The following is a 26,521-nucleotide window of genomic DNA, read 5'->3' on the forward strand; positions in this document are numbered from 1 at the left end:
ATTTTTTTCTAAGTAAGCTTATTAAGTTTCTATGTGTCCCAATTAAGCTATGATTATAAAAGTTACATAAAATTAGTAGCTCTTAGACATTTTTATTTTGTAAAAGTAGCTCTTGTAGAACAAAGGGTTGTAGATCCCTGCTGTAAATGTTACCACGTTTGGCACATTTCTTTCTTTCTTTTTCTTTTTTTTTTAAAACAGCCCAGGTTCAGAAAACTAGATTCCTTTCATTTTAAGTGTCTTCAAAAAGCCAACAGGTTATTAGTTGAGTTTGCAGGCTGTCCAAGAATTATACTGTTTCTTTAGCACTGGTAGTACATACGGTCTGATAACTGAAGTTGTGTTCTGAGAGATGTATCGTAAAAAAATCTTGAATGTGTTTATCATTTTCCACCTTTTTTGGAATTGAATGCACCCAACTTTGTACATGTCATCTGTAACTAGTTGATGAGCAACTTCAGTAATCGGATTGACTCTACTAGCACGAAACCAATGCACTCCTCTCTGGGATGTGAAAATGAGATGATGAATATTCTGATGCAGTCTTACCAACAGATGACACTAATTTCTTGCACAACAAATGTGAAGGTTAAACTATGCTAAATCTGTGTACAATGGATACTAGGTTGGTGTACAGGACGTGTGATGTAAAATTAGACTGTATCCAAACTAGAATGGGAAAGTGCTTCAGTGATGACAAACAACCACACAAACAGCAAATACTTGATTTACATTCATTTAATATTTTGTTTATTATGAATTACAACACAAGTTCAAAGGCAGGATGTGTGACATAACAAATGTTCAAGTGCTTTTTGTTGTCCAACAGTACCACCAGCTGTTGAAACACTAGGGAAAATATACTTTACAGCTGTTACAGTCAAAAGACATTCTACGAGAACCCTGACTCTGGATCAGTTATGAAGTGCCACTCTCATGTTTTGAAGTCAGATAATTAAAAAAATGTAGTACACTTAATGAAAAAAATAACCTAACAAACAATCATCATTGCAACAGAAGATATTGATTGAACTTTCAGTTGAAAAATAAACTGACCCTCTTTATTTAAAAGTGCCCATTTCCATGATTAAACAAAACACAATTAAAATATTTCTAACTTCTGATAAAACAATACCAGTGTTCACAAAGACACCTTTTTTTTTGGCATTTTGTGCCAAATACCTTTTTCAATGTGACTCGTTTTCACGTCAGCAGTGTGACACATTTGGTATATATTGAGATTGTTGTGATGGGGACTCAATGAAATAAAACACTAATGCATGTGAAATCCACACACAGAGATAGAAGGCTGTAGCAGCATTTTTTTCTGGTGGTCACAGAAGGCAAGAGTGATTCATGATGTTTGTTGGAAGGACGCATGGTTCTAAGTGTAAGGCAAAGAGGAATAAGCTTGTCAAGTAACACCTAAATAATCTTTTATATTTTTGACCAAGGAAAAATGATTATTAATTATTGGTGTCTGGTTAGACATTGACCATTTTCATTAGGACAGAATATTGCTACAACAGTCCATGATTAATCATTAGTCAGCAGATCTACTTTGACAAACATTTGTGTATGTGGATGTAGTCATGGGACGTTTACTCACAGTATTGTTAAGGAGACGGGTCTATTTCATTCGTTTACTTACCCCAGTTTTCTGTGATGTCATGATAGTGTGCTTATCCCTGAATCTTTCTGAGAACCATGATAACAAAAGGAATCTGGTGTTACCACATCATAGGTTCACAGTAAAGCTCAAATAAACAGGAAATTGAATTGTCAAATCCTAAAACAAAAGTCATTGTTAATGCAGTGTTTTTAAAGACTGTCCAGGAATTTAACTGAGGTAGGCAAGAAAAAGATTAAATGCTTGACTAGTGTAGTTTCTTCTTGTAGATGTAGTTTGTGTACGAAAAAATACTTATTTATTTGTCAGCTGCTTTATCCTGACTAGACTGTAGAATTGAGACATTTCCTGTTAAAATCATGCAAACATTGGCGGAAGGCACCCTGGGCAGACTGCTAGTCCATTGCAGGGCGACATAAGGACAAACAATCTTTTAGTCTTACATTCACCTATGGTCAATTTATAGCGTCTAATATTTGGACTGTGAAAGAAAGCTGGATTATATGGGGAAACACATGCACAGGACATGCCAAATAGAGTTTTCTGCTGTGAGGCAACAGTGAAAGCCAACTATTGTCGACCATGAAAAGAAATCAGAAAAAATGGAAATGTAAAACAACGTGACAGCAAAAAAACAAACAAAATAAAAACCCCAAAAGTGACAAAGTCTGGAAAAGATGTCACACTATTAATGTTGAATTTCAGACACTGGACACTGCAAGATTTAAAACCTGTAAATAAGATCCATGCAGGCTCACAGTCCAGCTGCAGTGCTGGTGTCAGCATGCATACATGTCTGTGATTTTCAGTTTGCATAAATGAGTGGTGCTGATACTCACTGTTTTGATTCACATGTGTACATTCAAGGCTTTTCTTGTGGTGCTTTGAGGTGAAAGGGTGCTGAGATGAAGGGATCTACAGCACTCATTTCTGAGGTCCATGAATGAAGAGGTCCAACAGGGACTGATGCTACAGTGGCCTGTCTGCTCACATTAGTCACCACACTGTGCGCTGCTGCCAGCTGCTGGGGAACAGGTCCCTCAAAGTGTCGGGAATATTTGGCCAGGGCTTGAGGACGGAAAGGACGAGCCGTAACTTGTCCTAACACACTTGAATCAGATGATCCAACTTGAACCCCGGCTGGCTGAGGGTACAACTTCACAGGCTGAGCTACTGCAGCCTCTTTTCTTTTCCCAAAAGGAGCCTGAGAGAACACATCCAGCTGCTGCTGCTGCTGCTGCTGAACTGGAGGGCGCGGGAACGGAGCATTAGCAAACACATCGGTTGCATCTTCTTGCATGATTCTAAAGGGGGCTTTAGAGAAGACATCTGCAGTGAGATCTGTCTCTCCTGCTGCCTTAGGTAAATACTCGGTATGATTGTGGGCAAAAGCGCTTGGAGTGGGCTGATGTAAGGTAGTGGACAGTTGCTGTGGTTGAACTGTGCTGGACAGGGTGGTTGAATTAATGGCCTGTTCCTCTTCATCTTCAGAGTCTAGAAGGAGAGGTCTTGACCCACTGGAGTCATGGACTGCTGCTTGACCGTCAGTGGTTGCCCCCTCCTGATGATCATCCTCACTGACCTGTTTCTCCTCATCCTCGTCACTGGAATGAACACAGCCTTGGGTTGGTGCCACATCTTCCTGTTCCACTTCAAGCACAGAGTATTCATTGCCTTCCTCCGGTGCATCTGTAAAAGACAGCAGAGAAAACACATCACTCAAAAGTTAAATTTTATTTTCAATAACCCCCAGTTCTAATTGAACTTATCTTCTGAGGTGTTAATGTCTGATAATCCTTAAGGCCATCAACTCAGTAAAACATGACAAACTGCATGACCAGTAGATAATCTGTGAAGCTTTGATAAATACCACTGACCCAACAGTGAGGAACCAGCACAGACCTCCAACATTACAAACACACTCTCGTCTGAACAGGTCACGAGGGACAGACAAAATAACTACCAGCTCTACAACTACTAGAACATCCAATAACCTTGTTTCCACAAATTAGTTTTTACCGGAGCTGATCACAAAATCTCCTCTTAGAAAAAAACAGTCAGCTCTTGTACATGAATGTGTCGTGCAAGTGCTGACTTAAAGTGGGATTAAGGGGAGTCAGTAATTCTGTGGAAACAAGGACAAGGATCCACGATGGCAACATACCAGTACTTGGGGACAGACGGGTTTGTTTAAATGAGCAGAGACGGATCACTCTTACCTCAGCAGTGTTGGCGGCAAGTGTTAACTGGAAGCTCTGGTAAAGATGTTAGTTGCAGCCAATAAAGAAAAACACTAGTACTGTTTGAGCTTACTCATCAGTCAAACATTGAGTAAAATCTACTGATCCCACTCCTTCACATGTTGGCATTCAACCCAATAATGTGACCCAAGGAGACTCTGTTCACACTAAACAGTTTTTTTATTCAGTGCCTTTAGTTTTGATCCATACTCCGTAAAAATAAAAGAACACACTTGATACTGATCCAGCTTTGTCTTTTGCTTCCAATTCAAGTCAAACATATTTGATATGATCAAAGAATCATTACAATGCTCCGCCACCACATTCAAGTCATCCAGTACGAGTACGTTAGTTTCACACAGCAAAACACGGAAAAAAAACTCTAGGACCCGGTTGAGCTCTGTACAGGACACAGCAGTGTAGTGTCTGATGGGGACATGAAGCGTTACAGTGGGATTGCATAGATCATTAGCAACAGAAAGTGACCCAACTGTAACTGGACACTGGATAGAGAGGAATAGAGAAAACACACACGCACAGAACATTTACACACACACACACACACACACACTAGTCCTTTAAAGTATAAATGTGAGTGACCACAATCACAATATCAGCACTGAGGACAACATTATAATTATTAGTTTGTATGTACACATGTATAATAATGTGGATGATATAATCATAGAAACTATAAATGAATTGATGAAATTTTGATAATTCCAATGAAATGCAACAACAGCACTAGTTTTTTTGATAATCTGTAACCATTAGATAAGATAATAAAACAGCCACATACACTGTATGAAACTTCACACAGATATAAGGAATAAAGTTCCTTCATTAGTTCTGTGTAACCAGATTAATTACTAATATACACAACTGACGCTGCTGCTGATGTACAGAAGAGTTCATATTGTTATCCTGTCAGATAATGGTTAGCACTTTACACACAAACGAAAGTGTGAAAAACAAAAGTTTGACTACAGGAGAAAACAGAACTTTAAACAAGTGCATCATGTTTGCACTCCTGTATTATCTACACAAATATATTATCGATATCCCTACTTCAGCTTTACTAGTATTACTTTTTGCACTCATTCCACAGCACAATCATCAACACACATGATACATGTCATGCTGTATATTTCACTACAAGCATGACAAGAATAACACAAAAAAGTGATTTTGTGTAGACTGAAGGCTTTTTGTTGATATCATTTAAATGTTGTTCTGCTGTCAGGCGATTTCCATGTATGTGGTTATAATGAGGCAGAATTTTGGAAATTCAAAACTAATTTAGTCAAACTGCATATCTGTTTCTTTTTGTTCATGACCCTGAACAAAGAATGCAATTACATATTCCCCACACATGAACAATTGTCTGATTATAGGCTATGAATTACACTGATGCTAGTATAATAATTGATGTGCCAAGATAATGCTGACCAGATTCAGGACTGACAGGTGAAATTTCAAGAGAAGTAATACTCTGTCCAACATTTGTGAAGAATGTTATAAATGAAGCCAGTTAGTATAGACATTTGTCAGTCCTGCCATGTAAGCACTGTTTGAGGTCACTGACAACAGTCAGTAAAAATAATAATAATAATAGCAACATTTTGTTTAACATACACATAGAGTACTGACTTGTTTGCAACCAGTAGAGAGCTGCTCTTATAGCAATCCCAAAATACTATTACAAGTACCCTGAAACATTACTATCCTTACAAGACACAGCTCGGTATGCATTTAACCTAGTAACTGTTTTTGATTTCTTTGCTAATAGTAATCAGTGACATCAAACAATGAGTTGCAGCAAGTTAGTACACATGCAGCACGTTAGCTTAGATACGTAGCTGTTCAACACTGTTGTGTATTTTTGTGATTATGACACTAACTGATTTGAGGTACTTGATGGAAATTGTACTGTCGGAAATACAAAATGTGGGAAAAGTTTGCTAACAAAGAACCTGAAAAGACCTTAAAGAGCAGGATTTTCCATTAACCTGCTCATCATCATAAAAATTTAAAGGTTCTATAACCTAACTCTGGACACTCAAAACTGATAAGTTACTATGAAATGAAAATTAATAACATTATACGAATTGATTGATAACTTATCATGTGACTAGGTCTGTATTTCAAAATTACAACTTGTTCTAGTTTCTTTGCCCGTTCCTTTCTTTCTTTGCTTCCAGGACATCTCAAGCAGTTACATGTGAAAGTCAAATGAATATTGCTCATTTAAAGGTAGTATAGGCAGGAATTTTCTTTAAAATAATGATAAAATGCAAAAAAAAAAAAGAAGCAGGTGGGAGGAGTGGGATCAGCTCAGATCCAAGGCTTAGAAAAATGCATAAACTTTGTAAGTAATCCCTTTCTTTGTGTCGCAATACTGAATATTATCTAAGTCTATTATCTAAGAATTTGACAGTATTGTAAGAGGAGCACAGCCTCATTAGCATATTAAATCAGTGCTCAATACCTACACTAGACTTCCAACATACAGTAAGTTAAAAGCATAACCATTAGGGGACGTAGATGTTTCTACAGTGCATTGACCACCTCTTAGACAAATTTCCTGCATAATGTACCTTTAAATAAAAATCTGGTTCTAAAGTAAAATACAGCTGTGATGTGTGATGATGACAGCTGATTACCATGGGTGGAAGCAAGTTTATGGAATGTACTCCATAGTGTGGCCAGAACAGAAGCAGGTGATATGCATTGATGAAAATGTTTTTAACGGCAGCAGAAAAAAATATACAAAGGGCAACTTAAAGGGTAAAAACAAGAAAATTCTATTCCCTTTTGAATTTTTTAAGGTGCTACATTAGGAACCTCAGCTTCCTCATCTCTGTCCCCTCAACCTCTCTGCCCATTTTGTTAGAATTGCACACTGGCCCTTCGACTCTCCCACCCCCCTCTAGAGGTCGATGAGCTGATCCACCAGCAGAAGGGGGCGGGCCAAGTTGGGGATGCTGGACTCTGAACTGCCACTGTTGCTGCGCGAGTGACCACCTGAAACATGCCAGAAAGAGAGAGAGAGAGAGAGAGAGAGAAGAGAAAAATGGACATGGAGGAGTCGAGGAAGGTTATGAAAGACCAGCAAAAGAAGGATTAATATTAATGGAGGATGGTTGGAGAAAGTAAAAATAAAATAAAGTGAAGTATGAGGGGGGAAATGGCAGAGCAGAGGGATGCATGAACAAAGGGTAGAAGGAAAGAGAAAGAAACAGGCAGAGAGTGAGCTGGGATTATTTTATACTGCTATCATTTCATGGGGAGATTAGAGGGAAGCCATTGTAACACCAGAAGCCAAGCATCTCAGCAAAGAAAAAGCAGTAGTGGAGTAACAATAGGAATGAAGATAATTTGTTGGCTTAATGGGGAGAAATAACTAAAGTTTAGTGTTTTAATCTTACAATTTTTTTTAATGTGTATAGTCTTAGAGCAAATGACATAAACTGAATTGGGAACAGTGGCAGTCATCTCTGTTGCTCCTAATCTTGGAATCTGCAGGTGTGGTTGCTCAACTCTGGGTTCTGTTAACCTTACCTTTATTAGGGTTTTTGGAGATGAGTACAGGAATAGGGTCAAACTCGTTGTTATTACCCTTCTCCCCACAGGACATGAGGAAAGTAGAGTCTGCAGTAAATGAAAAATGAAATAGGAATATTGAAAGGAAAAAGATGTTAAACTAAGTAAAGAAAACAGTCCAAGGATAAGAAAATGCAAGTAGATCAGAAATAAATGAAAGACAGGACATGATCCAAGGGTGCTAAAGCCATGCATATTTCAGGGTTGTAACATGAACCTATGTGTGAGTCTAGGTCATTGTTTTCTTTTTGGGTTCTGAACCTTCTGTTGACTATGAAGGATTTGTGATAATGACCCCCTACTGTTAAGGTTAGCTTTTACCAGAAGCTGAGTGAGCAGGTGGCAGCTCCTCCAGACAGGACCCAGAGCTGGAGCCAGGAGTTGCAGAGGAGTAGGAGGAGGAGGAGAGAGCAGAGACAGACTGGTTTCCATGAAGAGAGGTATGAGATAACAGATCACAACCCAGCAGAGAGTCCTCCCCAGTTAGAGATTCTGAGACAGTGTGACAGGATGAGGCAAAACAGAAGGGACAGAGCTAAGAGTTAGGGTTTTGTTGATAGCTGGAAAAATAACCACTGCAATAGGTGTAAAACTTGGAAGCTTTGCTTTTAAAGGCTACCAGTAAGAATGACCAAATTCCTCTAGTTTATAAACTAGGGATAAAGCAATGCTCTTATTTGGTTTCAGGCTTGATACTACATTCAGATACTCTCAATGGTATATATTCAAGTACCATTATGAGTATCTGAATCCATCTTGCTTAACTTGCCTGAACAAGAAAGTGCATAATCTTCACATAGACACATGGATAACAATCACAACTTGAGAAAATGTTTCTCTTTTGAAATTACTGTAGAGCTGTGTGAGTTCACATGTGTAATTCTAATCCAGGATGCTGACCTGGAATAGTGGTGGGGATGAGCTCTGGTTGGGCGGAATGTCGTGGGGTCTGGGGGGCTTCCAAACCAGGAATCAGTGAATCCACACAAACATCTGCCTTTGCTACAGAGATACAATAATACAGGTTAGTTAGTCATAGGAGAAAAGATGGACACCCTAGTAGGGATACATTAGTCAAGACCAGATGAGTGAAGGAGAAGAATGAAGGCTAAAGGAAAACAAACACATTTAGAGTAGACAGAAATGGGTAGCACAGGGGACAAGAACAGAGGGGATACCATTAGTGGAGCTTTCTGCAGAACTGCTGAAGGGGCTTGTCAGGGTTAAGAGGTCAGGGAGCAGCAGAAAAGTTTCTGGGGACTTTAATCCCTCAATCAGCTTCTCTGTGAGTGAGCCAAAGAGGGAGAGAGCAGAGGGCAGAAGGGATGGATGGATGGTCATGGAAACACAGAGCATAACAGAGGAAGAGGAAGGGAGAGAGGTAGAGAGAGAGGGGAGAGGGAGGGAGAGAGAGAGAGAGAGAGAGAGAGAGAGAGTGCAGAATCACAAAGGACTTTGCGTTAAAGAAAAAAGATCAGAGAAAACTAGAAAGGACATGGTGAAAATACAGGGAAAAAAAATGTATGATATAACAATCAAGACTATTCACAGTACACAACAGCAAGATATCCACTACAAAGATTTGAGAACAGTAGGGTTAGAAAAACAGTCAAGTGTGCATCAAGCGAGTAAATGTTGTATAGTTAGCCTGATCAAACACTTTCTTAGCTCAATATAACCACAGCAATAGGACTTAAGTTACTACAAATGTTAGTGCAAACACTAAGAACACAAACGTATCCTAGTATACAATTAATAAAGAAGATACATTTCACATACTATTGAAAGAAAAACTTAAATGAAAGGGAGAAGATAATTATGCCCCATCAGTCAGTTAGCTTTACGACAGCAGACACAGGCTGCTCTGATGCTTTCTGTCAGCATGCCAATATCTCCCTACCCAGAAAAGCAGAGAAAATCTTCTTCAGGCTAGTTAGTTCATTCTCATGCAAAGATCTTTGTCCATTGACTCTCAAGAGTTACATCTTTTGAATTGTTGCTCATGACCTTGATATTAATGAGAAGGATGTCCATGCATGTGTAATGCCAAATGACGATGTCTTTACGACACAGCGTATACTTACTGAAAGCCACTATGGGTAAAATGGGGTGGGAGACTTAAATAAGGAATGGGGTGATTCAGAAAATGGCACAGCAGATGTGACCCCTCGTCCCCTTCGCTATAGGAAAGAGGTCAACACTGATAGTAAATCCTAAGTGACATGTAGTACTGAAGTTCCAAATTAACCATAACAACCGCTGACTGCCAGAGTAATTAGTAGTAGGATGGCTGTTACTTCTCACCTCATTCTCATACCATAATAAAACACTACCCATCTCACGTAATAAATTGTAATAAAAATACATTTGATGATTTAAAATCAGTCAATGGAAGATTTACAAGCTTTATGCAGTAATACTACACTGGATTGTTGTGTTCAAATTAAATAAAAATGATGCTTACAACCGACAGCTGCACATACTGTACTATATCAATTGACTGAGGAAGATCTGCTGAAATCTTAACACATTTTAACTTGCCACAATGAAAAGTAATTACAATTTATAGCATTTCTTTTTCTTTTTTGACTGTTATGAATCATTATTGAACGACAGACTGTCTAAGAACCAGCTTACTGTAGGTCAGGTAGAGAAGATTAACAATCACACCTGAGTTGTGTAAGAGCATCAACAATTTCATCCCGTCAGTTCAGCCCCTGAACAGCAGCAACTCAAATAAAGTTACACAACCTAGAACACTATCAGCCCTTCTACATATAGTTACAGCTAAACTGTGAAGGCTATTTTTAAACAAGATTTTCATTAACATTGCCTGATTTTGTGCTTCTAGTAAGCAACCTGCTCCAGCTGTAAGCCAATCCAATTAACAAAGGAGAATTTGCCCTTTGTGTTGCCAGGCAACAGCAAAAGCGCAGATCCTAAATCCAGCAAGCAACTTCCTTATTCATGGACACTGACAAGGTGCGACTGTGAGGCTCATTATGTCAATGAGATTACACTGCATACACCACAAAACCCAACATACATTTTTCTACGTCAGTTGACTAAAAACGTTCTTAAAGGCTCAGGTGACTATTTATACAAAAGTAAAATCAAAGACACTGTCACTGTGTGACAAAATATTACCTGTGGTGTCGGAGAGTGAAAATGTATTAAAAGGGTCCGGGACAGTCAACAATGCAGAACCCGTGCTTGTGATGTCTGCTGATGTTTCACCTGAAACATACAGCAATATGAATGGATAATGAGAAAAGGTGAATGAACTTTATTGAGAGCTGCCAGTGTAGAAAATGAAGAGTGATTAAATTAAATTGCAATGCTATGGGATTAAAGATGTGAATGATGGTGCCAGACACTTGACTTGTAATGTGGTCAAATAAAAATAAACAGAGATAATAAAGGTGTTATCTGTGCATTTTCAAAATTCATTTAATTCCTAGGGGAAAAAAAAAGTTTATCAATCAACAGAGAAGCCAAAAATAAAGCCCTGCAGAACACCATAGGTGACTGAGAAGGATATAATTAAATCTCTTTAAATTAACAAAAAGTATCTGTTTGAAGCAGGTTTGAGCTCCATATGTGATTTTACCTGTTTTGCAAATGGTTGTTGAGATAAATCAAACTGAACACAATTGTTTGCACACTTTGAATTGATTGACAATACCATCTTTATTAAGGGACTTAACGTGATATATCTATCAAAGAGGGCGACTCTTAAATACAGAGTACATAAAACACTATACTAATACTACTTACTGTAATTAAAATAATGCTATTTAAATTTGTGTATTTAAACATTGCCATGCTTTTTACCTGGGAAAGCATTAAGCCCACGCAGGAGATTTTCACTGGAGCCTGTCATCTTCTCCCCTGATGCAACAGCTGTACACGAACAGCAAAATAACAATACATTACATTATACAACAACACATCAATTTGGCAGGTACAGATTTGTGGTGAACTAGTGGAAACCTACCCTCAGATAGCTTTGCAAAATCTTTGTTGAGCAGTTCTTCTGCTGTGAGCTTTGAGAAGTTATCATCTCCAAAGGGGTTCCAGCTGGATTGGGCATTGGGTGCAGTGATAATTGAAGACACCTCGCCCTCACCTGGGTGGTAGACACTTTGCTGGGAGGAGCGGGGGGAGCCAGAGGGAGTAGTGCTGGCTGATCTGCATTGCAAAGGGGATACACATGGACAGGGGGAAAAGTGCACAGTGACAAATGAGCATGTATGTTAAAGGCCTACTGACACATGCAAATAGGAGTGAGTGAACAGAGCTGTTAAAAGGGTGAATTAAGTGATTCTTTCTCAGCAAGATTCTCCTGGGCCATCTATTTGCCTTGTGTGTCCACTAACTGCCACAAAAAGAACGTTTATTTTACAACCACTGAAGGAAATTAATTCTGCTCACTTGGATTTATTAAGGCTGGCCTCAGCTGCGGCTGCCTGTAGGAGCTGAGTGGACTTGCTGACAGGGACCCCAAACACGGCACTGTGCGTGACATCACTCAAGATGCGACGGTGTCCACTCTTGGGCGCCATCTTTGGAGATGACGGTGGTGTCAAGGACCCAACCTTGTGGATCCCTCTGCCTATTGTCTGTAAAGATAAAGTCGGAGAAAAACCAGAGGTTAGCATGGTTAACAGAGGAAAATAAGCTGCATGCTGTAAAGAAACCAAAGTCCCAAGCACATGACCAAGCAAGAGCAACTGGAAATAGAAAATGGTCATAAACCCCCCTTGGAATCCCACATCTTGACCACAGAGTGAGGAAAAGATGAGAAAAGATTTACATTATAGATACAGCAGTTAGTGGTACAGTACAGAAGTGTAAACATATTGACATAGCAGCAACTTGCTCATAAACTGATTCCAGCTAAAGAAGACAAATAAGGACATGATTTGTTGAAGACAAGCTCAGTCAGTCCCAACCCAAAAGGCAGCAGTAGGCAGCAGAAGTAGGATCATTACCACAACCTCATGGTCAGCTCCACGACCAGTTAGTTCAGACTCAGGAATTGGAGTGAGATGCAGTGCTGCTGTTTCATGGGCAACCTGCTGCTGTTGCAGATGCTGCTGTTGCTGCTGGTACTGCAGTTGTAACAACAACCCTGCCTGCTGTTGAATCTGTTGCTGATGGAAGCTCTGTATCAGTTGATGCTAAACAAGAATATCACATGGCTTTTTATGTTTTACAATAGTTTCAGTAAGAAACATTGTTTACAAGTATAAAAGTGTTGTATATTACTGTATTATTACTGTAGACAAGAAAGGGTGGGGTGAGATGAAATCATAAGATACACATGATCAAAAGCAGTGGGTGTGTGCCACAAAGAGAGGCAGGTTCAGAGAGGCACTAGACACTATTTGGGATATTTTAAAGAAATGGGAACAATATGAATGCAATCTGTGCTGAAGTGTTCAGGATGACTGAACTTACTACAGATATTCAATAATTAAGTGAATAGTCAACATTTTTAAAAAATTTGAATCACTGGAAAGAGAACACTGCTGTTCAAAAGCACTTTATTTGTTTAAATGCAGTTTTAGTTTATACTTCCAAATTAAATGCTACACCCCCTTTGACTTGAGGACTAAATTATATATACCACAATGCAATGAATTATGATTAAATAGCTACATTGTTGCCCAGTGATAAATAAAATGTAATGATATAACAAATATAGGGAGAAAAAGAGAAAAACATTCGAAGTGGAAATATCTCTTAAAATACTATCATTAAAAATAATTATAAGGAGAGATCTGTATCTTTCGTTTTACATATACAACAAAGGCGGGTGGTGATATTTTAATAGATAGATAGACAAAAAAAAAAAAGGAGGAACATTTCCATTCTTGTCCTATAAAGATGCCTACCTGCTGGCCACCCTGTGGACTTAAGAAACCTTGTTGCTGCTGCTTCAAGAGAAGTTGATGATGCTGTGGTGTGGCATGTGGGTGCCTGCTGTTTGTCTGGACTGACAGTGATGCAGCCTGTGTCGAAATGCCCTGCTGAGCAGGTTGGACAGCAGCAGCTGAAGGCGGGGATCCAATACCAACACCTGGATAAAGGAGAGTCAAAACTATTATTCACCACATGCCCTGGATGAACAAGAGTCGTGGATTTCATTACAGTACTTCATGGAAATAAGGCTCATGGAATAAGATAAATACATTGTTTAGTTCAATAGATGTTTAAATGCGCACAATGCACATAAAACCAGCTCAGACTACCACCCTGTTGATGTGGTTGTCTGTGCTCCAGTCATTAAGGAGATATCAGGTCTTTGTCCCCATCAGGTCTGTCTTATGAAAAACATCACAGATTCCTACTCTGGTCAAACACTGACAGGTCATTAAGGACAAACAGAGTCCACAGAAACACTAATTGAACCACTGGGAGAAGAACTCAAATCTATTTTGCACAGTTCAACAAAGCACATCTCCCTGAACTATTACAGAGGTTGTTGGTAACTGACAACATAAATGGTTGCAGCGTTTGAGCACTGACAATAGAGACTTCGTTTAGCACTTGTACCTATAGCCTGGGACACTGGAGCAGCTACATTGGATCTCTTGCGTGGTGTGAGTGCAGGCTGGATGGGCAGAATTCCTGATATTGGCTGGGGTTGAGGCTGACCGGCCTTAGGCCGCTGTCGAGGTACAATTGAGGTCTCTGTGGTGGGGATGGGGTCTGTGAACCTATGGGGAAGAAAAGACAGAAGAAATATAATGAATAAGATATTATTATGTTAACTATTACACCTCTACCTATTGCTGAACACTTACCTGGCTTTGGTTTGACTCTTTTTGGCCACTGCTTCACTGGCTCTGATGGGCTCAGGGAGTTTTGTAGGAATGGGTGAATTCTAGGATAATAGAAAACAGACAAAAACAAACAATCACTTTTTTGTTTCTGTTACTAATTAGGAAACTATATCACACTCTGAAATTAATTTGTAGTTTCCATCAGTGCATGTGATATCAAACCGTTGGCTGCTGGCAATCCATGGCTGTCACAATCTTGATTCCTTTTACATTGGATTCATTTGTCAAACCTTCCTCAATAAAACCAAGTGTATTAACATAAACCACTGCTTTGGTTAAAACAATCTGTGGTGGTGAAGATACAATTGTGATTTCCCAGCCTCGGATCAATAAAGTACGTCTATCTATCTATACTTTATCTATAAATAAAGTTTAAAAAGAGTCTTCTCCTCTGATAGTAACCAATAACAACAGGACAACAAAAATAAGCTTTTCCCACTGGATGAATGTAGAAAATAAATAAATATAAATAAAATATATTTGTACTTTATTCCATTCCACAAGCGCCACGCATGTGGTTCCTCTGGGAATCGAACCCAGGACTCTGCTCTCTGTTTCCGAGGCAGGCGTGCTAACTGCTACACTATGGACCCGACGCCTGTAAGGGCTATGATCTGCAGTTCAAGGTGAATGTATACTGGAGGAGACAGCACATTTGAATGTACAATGTGTAATTGGACACATTATCATCTACTTAAAAAAAAAAAACTTGTTCATACTGTAGTTGTTGCCTATGAAGCAACAATATTTTTAAACACTCTCTATTCATGTAAATTTACCCCTAAAACCAGCATAGCACTTTGTAACAGGATCTAATCCATTAATTGTGTTTATGCAAATAGGTGTATAATAAGAAATATGATCACAACTGACTCACCTGCACTTAATATTTACTTTGCTACACTGTACACTCACTCACTGCCATGCTCACTTACATGGACATTTGTGACTGGACACTCCCGTCGAGCCAGTTTAAATGCAAAGTAGGACACCTGGTAAATGTCTGGTCTCCTATCTGGGTCAGGCTCCAGCATGTATCCTAAGAGGTTTACAAACATACACTGTTCAATTTTAGGTTAGACAAATGAAAAAACCACAGTTACAAGTTCTATCTGTTAAAAAAATACACGTAGTAACTAGGACGCAGAGTATAATGTAGTGAATAAGGTTACTTACTAATGAGACAGTGCGTGTCCTGTGAGTAGCAGGAGTTGTCTGGGATAGTGAAGCTGCCGTCACAGATTGCTACCTGACTTTCCCCAAAAGGGAGTGTGAAGTAGCACAGTTTATAAAGTAAACAACCCATGGCCTGTATAAATGAGAAGATGTAAACAGTCAAGTAATCTGGTCTTAAAGCAAACAGAAGAGTTACAGAATAGACACATTCATCCTTACCCAAATATCTGCTTTAGTTGTGATGACCTTTCCACCATAGAGGTTGACCATCTCTGGGGCTCGGTATGACAGAGTGGTGTACCTGTAACAGACAACAAAACAGAGTTACTGGACTTGAAGATAGGGTACGCACTAATTGAAATAAATAAATAAACATAAATCATTCATGCATGTTTGTGGAAGCCCAGCTTGTATCACACCAGTCACTCACTGAGAGTAGACTGTAAGTAAGTCTACAGTTGACAAGCTGATTCATGAAATTGTCAGTTTGTGATCGACTGGATACATTAATATTGTTGAGGGCAAAGACTTCACCAGAGTTTTGAAAGGTACAATATAAGCCACAGTCAAAATGCACAGTAATGATTCAAATCCACCAACTCTATAAAGCTTATTTTGTTGATTTATCTTGATGATTTATGATTATGATGATTGCCAATTTATTTTGATGCTTATTCGCCTTAACAATTAATTGTGATCAATCCACTGCTACCCTGTGATTAATCATTGATTTTTTTTTAAATATTTGTTTTATCAATATTCCTGCACAACCATATTTGACACTACATTTAAAACACTTCCTACCACCCAAAGAAATGACAGACGACTGAAAAACTCACTTCTTGATTTCGTCCTCTACCATCTGTACTCCTTCAATCTGAGGGTTTTGAAATCTGTTGGTTGCACTTCCAAAGTCACAGAGCACATAATGACCCTGGTCGTGCAGGAGAATATTTTCCACCTGAGTGATGGAGAAGTTAGACCTTAATTGTGTGATACAGTTTTTAATGGTAATAAATTGCTAAGATAAACCTGTTTCAGAATGTTACTGACAGGCACCGATATTCATGCAGTAAAAACGTGCATGAGAGAAAATTAATTTGACTTGCCTTCAAATCTCGATGAATGATAGGAGTTTTGCACTGGTGGAGACGAGCCACTGCCTCACACGTGTCACAGAAGATTTGTAGCACCTCAGGTTCACTGAAGCCTGTCTGTAACCGCTGATTCATCAGGTTGACCACCTGACCACCTTTATTAAACACATAGGTCATATCAAAGTATTGGGCTATACATTTATTAACACAGCAGCCATCAAATGAATGATACAACATTGGTGCGGTGGTTTTCAGTTGAACAATGACGGATACACATGGGGGCATACAAATTTACCTCTACAGAAATCCATTAGGATTAAGACCTCCCACACATCGCCTGCTCCAACTGCAGTTATGCTAGAGTCCAGGAAACCCACTATGTTCCTGTTACCCACAAGATCCCTCTGTGTAAATATACACAAAAAGAACAATAATGACACAGCATCGGACAGGCTGACATATTTCTATGTTCTAGATGACAAACTAAATATAGAAAATATTTAACAATTCTGGCTACTATAACAGTAGGCAACCATCTGGCAGTTGCTGTGTCACCCTCAGTGTGGCCACAGGAACAGGATAATTTACCAACAGTAAAGTATAATTCTTTTAAAACTTGGATAAGTATAGGAGTTTGGATTTTTAACCTTTTTAGCAAAAGTATGAGATTGATATCACTAACCAGACAAATGCACAAATGCTTATAACACACAACTGATTCATTCATGTTGAATGGAAAAGTTAATTTTGCTGAGCTTGGTGTTCATTTAATGGACCGTCTCACTCACCATAATCTGTATTTCAAGTTTGCAGATCTGCAAGTCGTGTTCATTGTTGACATACAATCTTTTGAGTGCACACTGCAGACCTTGATGAGTGCGCACCAAAAACACAATGGCAAACCCTCCTGCAAAAATGTGTGGACAACGAGAAAAATGTTAAAAGCTTGAATACGTTTTTAAACATACAAGTTTGAGTCAAAACATTCCAAGACAGATTGTAATAATATATATTTTTCTTGGGATCTTGGGATCAAGTGGACACCACCAAGGACAACAACATACATGAAGCTTTGTAACAAGTTTTGTTGTAATTCCAACCCCAGAGTTCTAGAATGAATCTGATGGAAACAGCACTTGCGAAAGGGTTTAGACTTGAGAAAATATATGTAGACTATATGTTATTTTTATTATCTTGATCTGTTAGGGAATAAAAGTAGTTTACATGACCGAGTAGTTTCAGACTTTTATCAACAACAGGTGTAAAAACCACCATGATTTTTGCACATCTGGTCTGAGTAAATGTCAATAATAATTTGATTTGCCCTCTAAAAGCAGGGCAATTTATATATTATTAATTTAAACAAGACGTGATCCACTGGTACACTTGTTTAACAGCTATTTAAATCTAACTATCTAATTGTCTATATTTAACAAATTAAGTCCCATGTTTAGTAAATTATCTACTTCTAGAAGTGAACTTTATTGGAAACAGGGTTTTCAGGTGTAAAACAAAGTTTATGGGTCACTCAAAGTAGGCCAACAACTGCAGGTAATTTATCTTTTGTGAGATAAGTGTATTCGAGTCGAATGTCTCTCAGCTGTGCTGATGACACACCGTGTAAAAACCTGCAGAGGACCAGATGGCCTAATGACCTGGCCCCATCTTATCTCACAGCCATGAGGTAAGGAATGTAACGCACATTTGCAGCACTGGGCTGAGTGACAACCTGGTAAGAGGAGCTTGAAACAGTGCCACATGAGTCAGCAGCTGTGCTCGGGGGCAAGGATAGAAAAAGTTGATAAAACTGATACAGGAAATTAGTGAGTTTGTCATCTTGACTGTGGTCACACTGGGAAAAAACTACCAATCACAGTTACTGAAACACTAAAGAATCAGACAGTGTTTTGTAATTTTACCTGACAATTTATTTTGCATTATTTTCCTTTTTTGCAACTGAGTACAGACATACAAATGCCTTTAGTTTTTGTTACTTTTAGGTGTGTGTGTTGATTTAGCTTTTCCTGGACTTTTGTGTCAACGGCAGCTTGAGCAGCTTTTACTTTAATGGCTGTGGTTTTTGTTGCGACTGCAGCTATTGTTCACCCTGTTGTTCTCTGCCAGGTCGTGTTTATGCGTCTGACTCATTCAAATAGCATCAGCAAGCCAAGGACAGTTTCATGTGATTGACACTGAATAAGACTGCCTTGGGCTACATTGTATATTATTAAAAGAAATTAATCAAGACATTTAATTATACATAACATCTTGCCTAAATTTATCTGACTGCACCCAAATCATGTGAGATGTGAAGCTACATCAGTGTCACTGGCAGAGTGTAGCTGGTTCCCTGCAGATAACGTCACATTTTTGCTGATGTCATCAATAACAAATACAGTTGTTGGCTAATGCACAAAACAGAAGCTAAAATCTGCAACACAGCACCTCATCACCAGATATGACACTGGCTGAGTAATTAAGTTTATCAAGACTATGAAGCATGTGCTTAGTGATCACAATTTTCAAAAAACACATAACAGGGCACACAGTAGGTAGGACCGGGGACAGGCAGTAATGTGTGTGCGTGCCTGTGCACCTGTGTCTGTGACAGTCAAATCTGAAATGCTTGTAATAGAAGTGATGGACACCAGCAAATGTTCATGGTGTTCACTTACGATCTGTCATCAGTTAAATGGATTGACAAAGCTATGACCAAGGCTTGCACTGCATAAACACCTGCTTACAACTACTATGCTATTTACAAACATGCTCCCTGAAAAGCTACACAACTCTGCAAGGAGAAATTAGTGACAAAGCAGTGGTGAAATAAACACTGAGTAGACTGAGTATTAAGTCTAGTTCTGGCTTTAGAACTGTTTACAAAAAGCACTAAGAATTGTCACTGTTGCACCATACTATGTAAAATGCAGGAACTTTGGGCTCATTCTCTATTACAATGCAACATATTATACTAAGTCTCCTGCACAGGGCTAATGTTACCAGCAGTAACATAATATCTACCAAAGATAGCATGTCTTGTTGACAGGAAAGGCAGAAAGCTGTGCCCCAGAATAGGTTGAGAAGTAATTAAACACTTAAAATAACAATAAACATATCAAAACCGCAGAAGTCAATTATAATAAAAGGTATAATAAGGAAGAGACAGTTAAAAAACAGTCCCATGAGCTTTTATCTTCTTCTTTCTTCTATCTATTTTGAACAACCCGTTTCTGGTTTGTTGGTTGAGTAATTAATGAACTCTATGTCCTATTTTGTACTGTGCAGAGGATGTACAACAGTACAACATATTTCTAAAAACTCAAAAACAACTAAGATTATAATTACATTCCCTTGGTAATTACAGCCATATATCAAGCCAGTGATGTGTCATTACATTATAGTTTGAACCGTAAAACTAGAGGTCAAACTTTCAAATATACTCGCCATTTAAAAATGTGTTCATGATCCTGTTCTCACTTGTGAATCCATAATAGCATAACAATTTATCTCAGTTTAAAATGAATAAATATAGACTATTGCACTCAGTCAAAGGTTTACGTGGTAGAGATGAAAAAGGAAAAATCTAAATAAAGCTAATTCTAGAAAAAGAACTAGTAAGAGATGTGTCTTCAGACCCTAAATTTGGTGACACAACATTTTCATGTCATAGCATTACTGCAACTCGGAACAACTGCTGATACCCATATCAATCCAATACCTAAATTTCTCCTCCAGCAAGCGGCGTAAAGTTAAATCGTGCATTTGGGCTTAGATATTTAACAGAACTTAGTTGTTGTTCAATGTTCAATCCCTAAATTTAGATCAATATTGGACCGATGTTGATCCTAAGTATCGGATCAATTCATCCCTACCTAGAACAACTGCCAAGTCACATGTAAATGACTTTGACTATTTTGAAATTGAAGTGTCAAAAGGAGAGTCACTAAAGCTCTTCACAGGAATCCAACGTGAGTTGGAAACCAAAATAAACATCTGCAGAAAATGCATTTAAAAAATAAAGGAAAAAACAGATGCTGAAAACCACAAGGAAAAAAAGAGATCTTGGAATTAGAATATTTGAAATTAGATTTGAGAAATTTCCAGCACCTTTTGGCCATCAAGATGATAGTTGCAATAACAACGTGAACCAGAAAAACATTGTCCATATAAGGGTATGTGGCAATGAGAGTATCTTGTCTTGGATAAAGGACTTAACTACTTAAAAAATGTTTTCTTGGCAGTGCAATAGTTTTGTTTTCACTTCTATTTATCTTCAATCTAAATGCTACCTTGGTCCCTGAAGCTACAAAACTAGTGTAATGTATCCCTCTGACTGCCTTTGTCTGTATAATGTGAGTGTTACATGTTGACAACAAAGGGAGTGGACTGAGGGGGGAAACATTCCAAACGAAACTGCAAGCTAAGAGCAACCAAAAGCCCAGAGTACAACCAAAAACATCTGAATAAATAGGCCAGCAGGCACTGGGGAGAGTTCTGTAGCAGACACTAAGTCCACTACAGAAATAAGTCCAGTCTGAAATACAAAAATTCCAAGAACACCTAAACAAATGAGAACCTTGGACAGGACAACATCTGCATCAAGGCCACAGTTTTTCCAGAAATTATAAGCAAAGTGTATTGCAATATCTGACCATCATCTTCATAAAGCTATGAAGTGACCAAACAGATGGCAGTCATTTAAGTGCTGATAAATTAATCAGACCTTTCCATGTATTTTTTAGTAAGAGACACTCTGAGCTAGTAGAGCATGACAGACTAATTAAAAAAACTAATGATCAAGGGGAAACATATCCCTAAGACATGCCTTGTTGAAACCACCCATTGTGGATTATGGTTATGGATGAAGCAATGTTGCCAGGTAAACTTCATTTCATTGTTAATTTCAGTGATTTGTCTTTACATTTAACTGAAAAACAACTGAAGCAATCATGTTTTATGAGGATATCTAATGTGCCTCAATGAGCCCCCCCGCCCCCAAGTCAACAACAAAATAATCTGTGCCAGTTGTATCTGCATTTGGAATTTGTCACACCTTCTGTAAATATCAAGACAGATGACTCAGCTTGGCAGTGCCCTTCTACAGTGGGATAAAAAAACATAATGCCATGATTCTGCTATTTTTTTAGGTAACAAGAGAAGATACAAGCAAACAAGCAGCATAAAAAGCTCTCATGCAACTTTGATTCTAAATGAAAAAAAAACAAACAAATAAATATGCAAACTCTTCATGCGATGCACAGACAAGAACTATGTCCACAACATAATGCTTCTTTACAAATACATGACATTCAGGTAAATTTTTTATGCTTTATATATCCTATGTTAAAACATCTCTTGCCAAGGAGCTTATAGATTTTTTTTTCTAAAAAGGAAAGGAATGATGTGACCACACAATATTGTAGAAAATATTTATTTACCCATACTTATTTCTACTGTTTCAACCAAAAAAAAAAAAAACGTTTAAGAGTTGCAGTTTATTATGCACACGCAAAGTTAGTCATGTGCCAGACGCAAATTCTTACCAATGCAGTGCAAAGAAATTTATCAGGGCATGACATTGTCTTGGGATAGTCAAGAAAATAATTACTGTTTAGTGTTTTAATGATTTTAAAAGTTGTCTAGATTTAATTAGACATATACTGAGGGCTGCAGTTTGCATTGTTTAGTTCTTATATTGAATCCACTGTTGCATCAAGGAAGTAATAAGATGACTTATTTGTGCTTGTAGTCTTCCAAAATCTGACTCTTATTATGTATTACTGAACTATAGGGGCTAATACTCTAATGTGTTCGATGTGTTCATGTTTCAATATATTTAAATTACAGAAATAAGAAATGTATTTAAACTGGTACAGAAGATATACGACACTGTCTGCTTTCCTCTTCTGGTTGGTGTTTATTTTGGAGTCTATCTGGGCGTAAACCTAGTATTGAGGAATGTTTTATATGTTAATGTTAAGTCATACAGCCTCCAGAAAGAGAGAGCTATCTTGAGAACAATTTTGGTTCAACTAGCACTAGATAGTCATTGCTTTGTACCACGGCCTTTGTCCAATATTTAACCCATTCAAATAAAGTAACTGGAGTGTGTATCAAAACAATAATGTGGTAGAATTAGAATAGTGTGTATTCTAGAAAAAGAATGTATTCCAGGCAACGAAAGCCTCATATTTCACCTTCTGCGATAATCTCTTCCACGGTCACTTGATACCGTCCAATGCTGAAAACACGTCCGATAAAGCCGCTGCCGCCGCCGGAACCTGCGCCTCCTCCACCAGCTCCAGAACCAGGCCCGGAGCTCCCCAATTCCCGTCGAGAATCGAAAAATTTCTTCATTTTCTATGAGATATTGTCCACGACACTGTCGAGCAACAAAGTTTATCCCACCAAAGCCTTACTGTGGGTGGACCTAGTCCCTGTTCGCTCCGGCGCTGGCGTTAGCACTTTTCATTAATTGAATGAACGTAGCTAAAAGCTAAATGCTGGCTAACTTAAATTAATACCACAAACACTACTCTCTGACGCTCCATGGCGAGCTCATGATTTTAATTAGAGAGAGAGAACTCAAAGTTGGCCGAGGAACTAATTAAGAAGCAGTGTTTGTCACCGTTTTCCTGACGACAGGAGCTCAAGCCGGCTGGTTAGCCTGGGTATAAGCCTTTAAAACACTTGCTAGCCAATAGCTCACTTAGCCGGTTAGCTGAGCAGCTCGGTGCGATGACAGCTGTCAGTTCATGGATTGGCAGCAGCATACAGGTAGATCCTACGTGTCCAACGTAGCTTAGTGAACGTCATTATCGCTATTATTCTCCGGAAAAAAATCAGACGACTCACGGCTTCGTTCAATAGCTTAATAATATGAAATTGACTTAATAAGAGAGCTAACCTCCGTACAAACAGTGTAGGTGCTGGAGGAAAGAATCCTCTCCTCTACAGCCTTTCTAGACGACGCACTTTCCCCTGAATCTTACGTCATCGCCTTAATAGTAGGTGTTGTGGCAAGTTTTCGCACCCAATGAAATAGTATATGCTCTATGAACGCGCACACAAATATGTATACATTTCATCGTGTTTTAACGTGTATTTAATTCCATTTAAATATACAAGTGTATTTCATATTTTGTTTCTTTAAATACTAAGGTACTAACTGATAGTAATGTTTTACTTTTCTATAATTTCCCCATGTGGATTAATAAAAACGTAATCTGACTGGATTAAGAAATTAGAAAATAAATGTTTTTATACTTCTGTACGTTTGTACTACTAACTTAAATAAAATTAGTTTATAACACCCAACTGGTTCTTTTCTCACAGGGATGACAATATTTCTCTCAAGTTGATGTTGTTTTCAACCTCAACGCAGTTGCATGTGCTGCATCTGTATCTGTTGGAGGCTGAAGTTGTCTGTTGGAGTTAAATCCTGTAGGTGGCAGTCTAACTCTACAAAAAGATTGTATGGACAAGGATAAGTTGTGTGTCAGAGAGAAATGTAAGAAAGTCAGTCATCGCTTTCGGTGTTCTCAGTGTAAACTGTTCAGGTTCCATAATTTGGTTTTACGTGTGCATCAGATGTGTGGTTTCAGCGATGTCTGTGACGGCAAGAAGAAACGGTAGGTATTCTTACAGGGTTGCAGCTTTAGTCAGATCCATGTTCTTCACACATTCTTACAGCACAGGATTAAAGGTCTTGACAACTCTAAATACAATAGTGCAGCTATTGTATTTAGAGTTGTTCCTACAAGGACTCTGCGTCCACCACAACATCTGCACTTAGAAGTATCTGTCCTAAATTCTCCGGATTTTAGTTTCAAAATTAACTTCAAATACTGCATTTATAGCTAATACATATGCCTGCATTTGACCCACTACATTTGTTATTTTGCTTACTTTATATTACTGTCATTTACACACTCCATTGACTTTGGTTTCTGGGACTGTTGAAGAGTATGAAGTCAGTAAATGTTTTTTTTTCTGAATGGACTCAAATAATGTCACCTTTAACAGTTAGGAACCCATTTAGAGGGAAATGTACAATTCAGCACACAGGGACAGCGGCATATACTGTACCTATGTAGCAAGTGTAAAAACTACACAGGCCATGGGGGTCTGGCTGTGATTGACATCAGGGAACAAATATTTTCTATGGGAGTTGTATTAGACAGGGAATCATAGCATCTGTAACTTACAGTACATAATCTATCCACTGCCCTATGCCATAATGTCTCAAACAAAATGCATTTCTATTTCGGCTTGTTTCAGTTCCCTGATTATTCGGCCACAATCGAGAGGGAAAAATATCCACACTGACTAAACCATATCAAATTATAATGGGAACATAAGAGATGCACTGTGGTAAAAATCAATTTAATGAAAGCCACTCTCTGTGTTTAATTGTGATCAGTGTTCATCATGGCTCTATCGGGGATCTGATGTGAATATTTTATTGAGAGTGATTTGGCTTTTCATATTTATTATATATTTACAAGAGAAGTAACCACACACACACACACACACACACACACAATCAGCCTTAATTTCTTTAAATGCTAGGATGGTTCATAACCCTGACATGTTTTATTTAGTATGATATTAAATGCTGCAGACAAAACAAAGATGAATTCTTTACTAAGACAAATAACAAATGCACACTAACACCACTATTTCATTTACTTGGTCTGGGCTGATGTTGGTAATGCACACCTCTAGTGCACCTGCAGCTATGTGTTCACATGTCTTTTAATCAGCAGTGTTTTGCATTTATTAAAACATAACTAAAAGTTCAGACACGTATTATTTTAGTTTGAAATTAAATGGAAAGGTGATTAGCTCTCTTGCCATGTAGTGCATGCGCTGAGATGCTGGGATAAACAAAGCAATTAAGAGTGAATTAGCCATGTCTCATCTCTTTTAGTCAACTTCATCTGAACCATAACACTTTTCCCTGAGAGGAAAGGTTCAATAAAACGAGAAATAAGTAGGTGAACAGATAAGCGATTATGAAGATCATGAAAATCTCTAAAGCTTACAAAAGATCACACAAAACCACATAAGATTAACACTAACCATGGGTGATTTTAAGAGAAGAGTTGTTGGTACTCAAACAGTCAGTTTAATACTGACCTGGCAAGGTTTTAGCAGTGTGATCCTCTTCAAAATCAAATAAACTGTCCTGTTTGACAAATTAGGACCAAAGTCCTTCTTGTCCTTTATTGCCTTTACCTTGATCATTTCCTAATGAGTGGATTATTAGAGTTAGCACCCAGACAGCACAAGACACTGACCTCCCCACAATCTTAAACACCCTCCAAAGTCAATTTTAAGTTTTTAAAAGCCTTAATGGAGATCAGTATCCTGATCACTGCCATAATGTAATTTTGTGACTATTAAAAAAACAGCACATTTACACTAAATGATTTCAAATCAATAAACTGGTCTCAACTAGTACTTTGGAGAGAACTCTTGAGAGAACATTTTATTGATGTTTTATTATTATTGATTGACGTTTTTCCTGAATGGTTCATGAGTATTATCATGAATATATAAGGATTTTTTAATTAACTTTTTATGATAAGGTGTTCATCTGAACGGTAAAAACAAGTCTTACAGAATCAAGTGCTGCTTGGCTTGGACTATGCAGCTTCATAATAGTGTAATCAGAGTTTTGGTTAAAAAAATATTTAAAGTAATACTTAGCACTGAGATACAATTCAAAACCTAACCTAACCTGTAGGAGTAAAGAAACTTCTAGACTGAGTTTTTGATAATCAGATAGTGCAGTGGTACATACACTGTGAGTCAGAGCACACTGACCTTCACATCCACATCCAGACAGCTCGCTGCAGAGAAGGGAACTGGTTCTGGGGTGCCAATTGGAATAGCTTTGTTGATGGTCTGGCTCAGTGG

At 38.3% G+C, this 26,521-nt stretch overlaps 1 protein-coding gene across 10 annotated transcripts; it reads right to left on the bottom strand.

Moving 5' to 3' along the window:
• Window positions 1–723: 723 nt before the first annotated feature.
• On the bottom strand, window positions 724–23,801 carry LOC103398247 (AP2-associated protein kinase 1-like). Of its 10 annotated transcripts, none has more exons than XM_008336794.3 (21): window positions 22,795–23,801; window positions 17,386–17,504; window positions 16,893–17,001; window positions 16,610–16,752; window positions 16,340–16,461; window positions 15,720–15,801; window positions 15,501–15,633; window positions 15,260–15,363; window positions 14,286–14,365; window positions 14,035–14,198; window positions 13,374–13,558; window positions 12,474–12,656; window positions 11,908–12,095; window positions 11,471–11,664; window positions 11,308–11,376; window positions 10,621–10,710; window positions 8,652–8,756; window positions 8,374–8,475; window positions 7,795–7,965; window positions 7,432–7,521; window positions 724–3,319 (listed from the first exon to the last, which is right to left on the bottom strand). In XM_008336794.3, the coding sequence occupies exons 1-21, from the start codon at window positions 22,952–22,954 to the stop codon at window positions 2,493–2,495; spliced, it is 3,420 nt and encodes a 1,139-aa protein (XP_008335016.1). In that variant the 5' UTR covers window positions 22,955–23,801; the 3' UTR covers window positions 724–2,492. The 10 variants fall into 10 exon arrangements, with proteins under 10 accessions (XP_008335016.1, XP_024908992.1, XP_024908993.1 ...); XM_025053224.1 differs by having other exon boundaries at window positions 12,468–12,656; XM_025053225.1 differs by lacking the exon at window positions 7,432–7,521 and having other exon boundaries at window positions 12,468–12,656; window positions 22,795–23,800.
• Window positions 23,802–26,521: the final 2,720 nt, after the last annotated feature.

Source organism: Cynoglossus semilaevis, chromosome Z (assembly GCF_000523025.1).
Source record: "Cynoglossus semilaevis isolate Cse_v1.0 chromosome Z, Cse_v1.0, whole genome shotgun sequence".
In the NCBI taxonomy this organism is placed as follows: Eukaryota; Metazoa; Chordata; class Actinopteri; order Pleuronectiformes; family Cynoglossidae; genus Cynoglossus; species Cynoglossus semilaevis.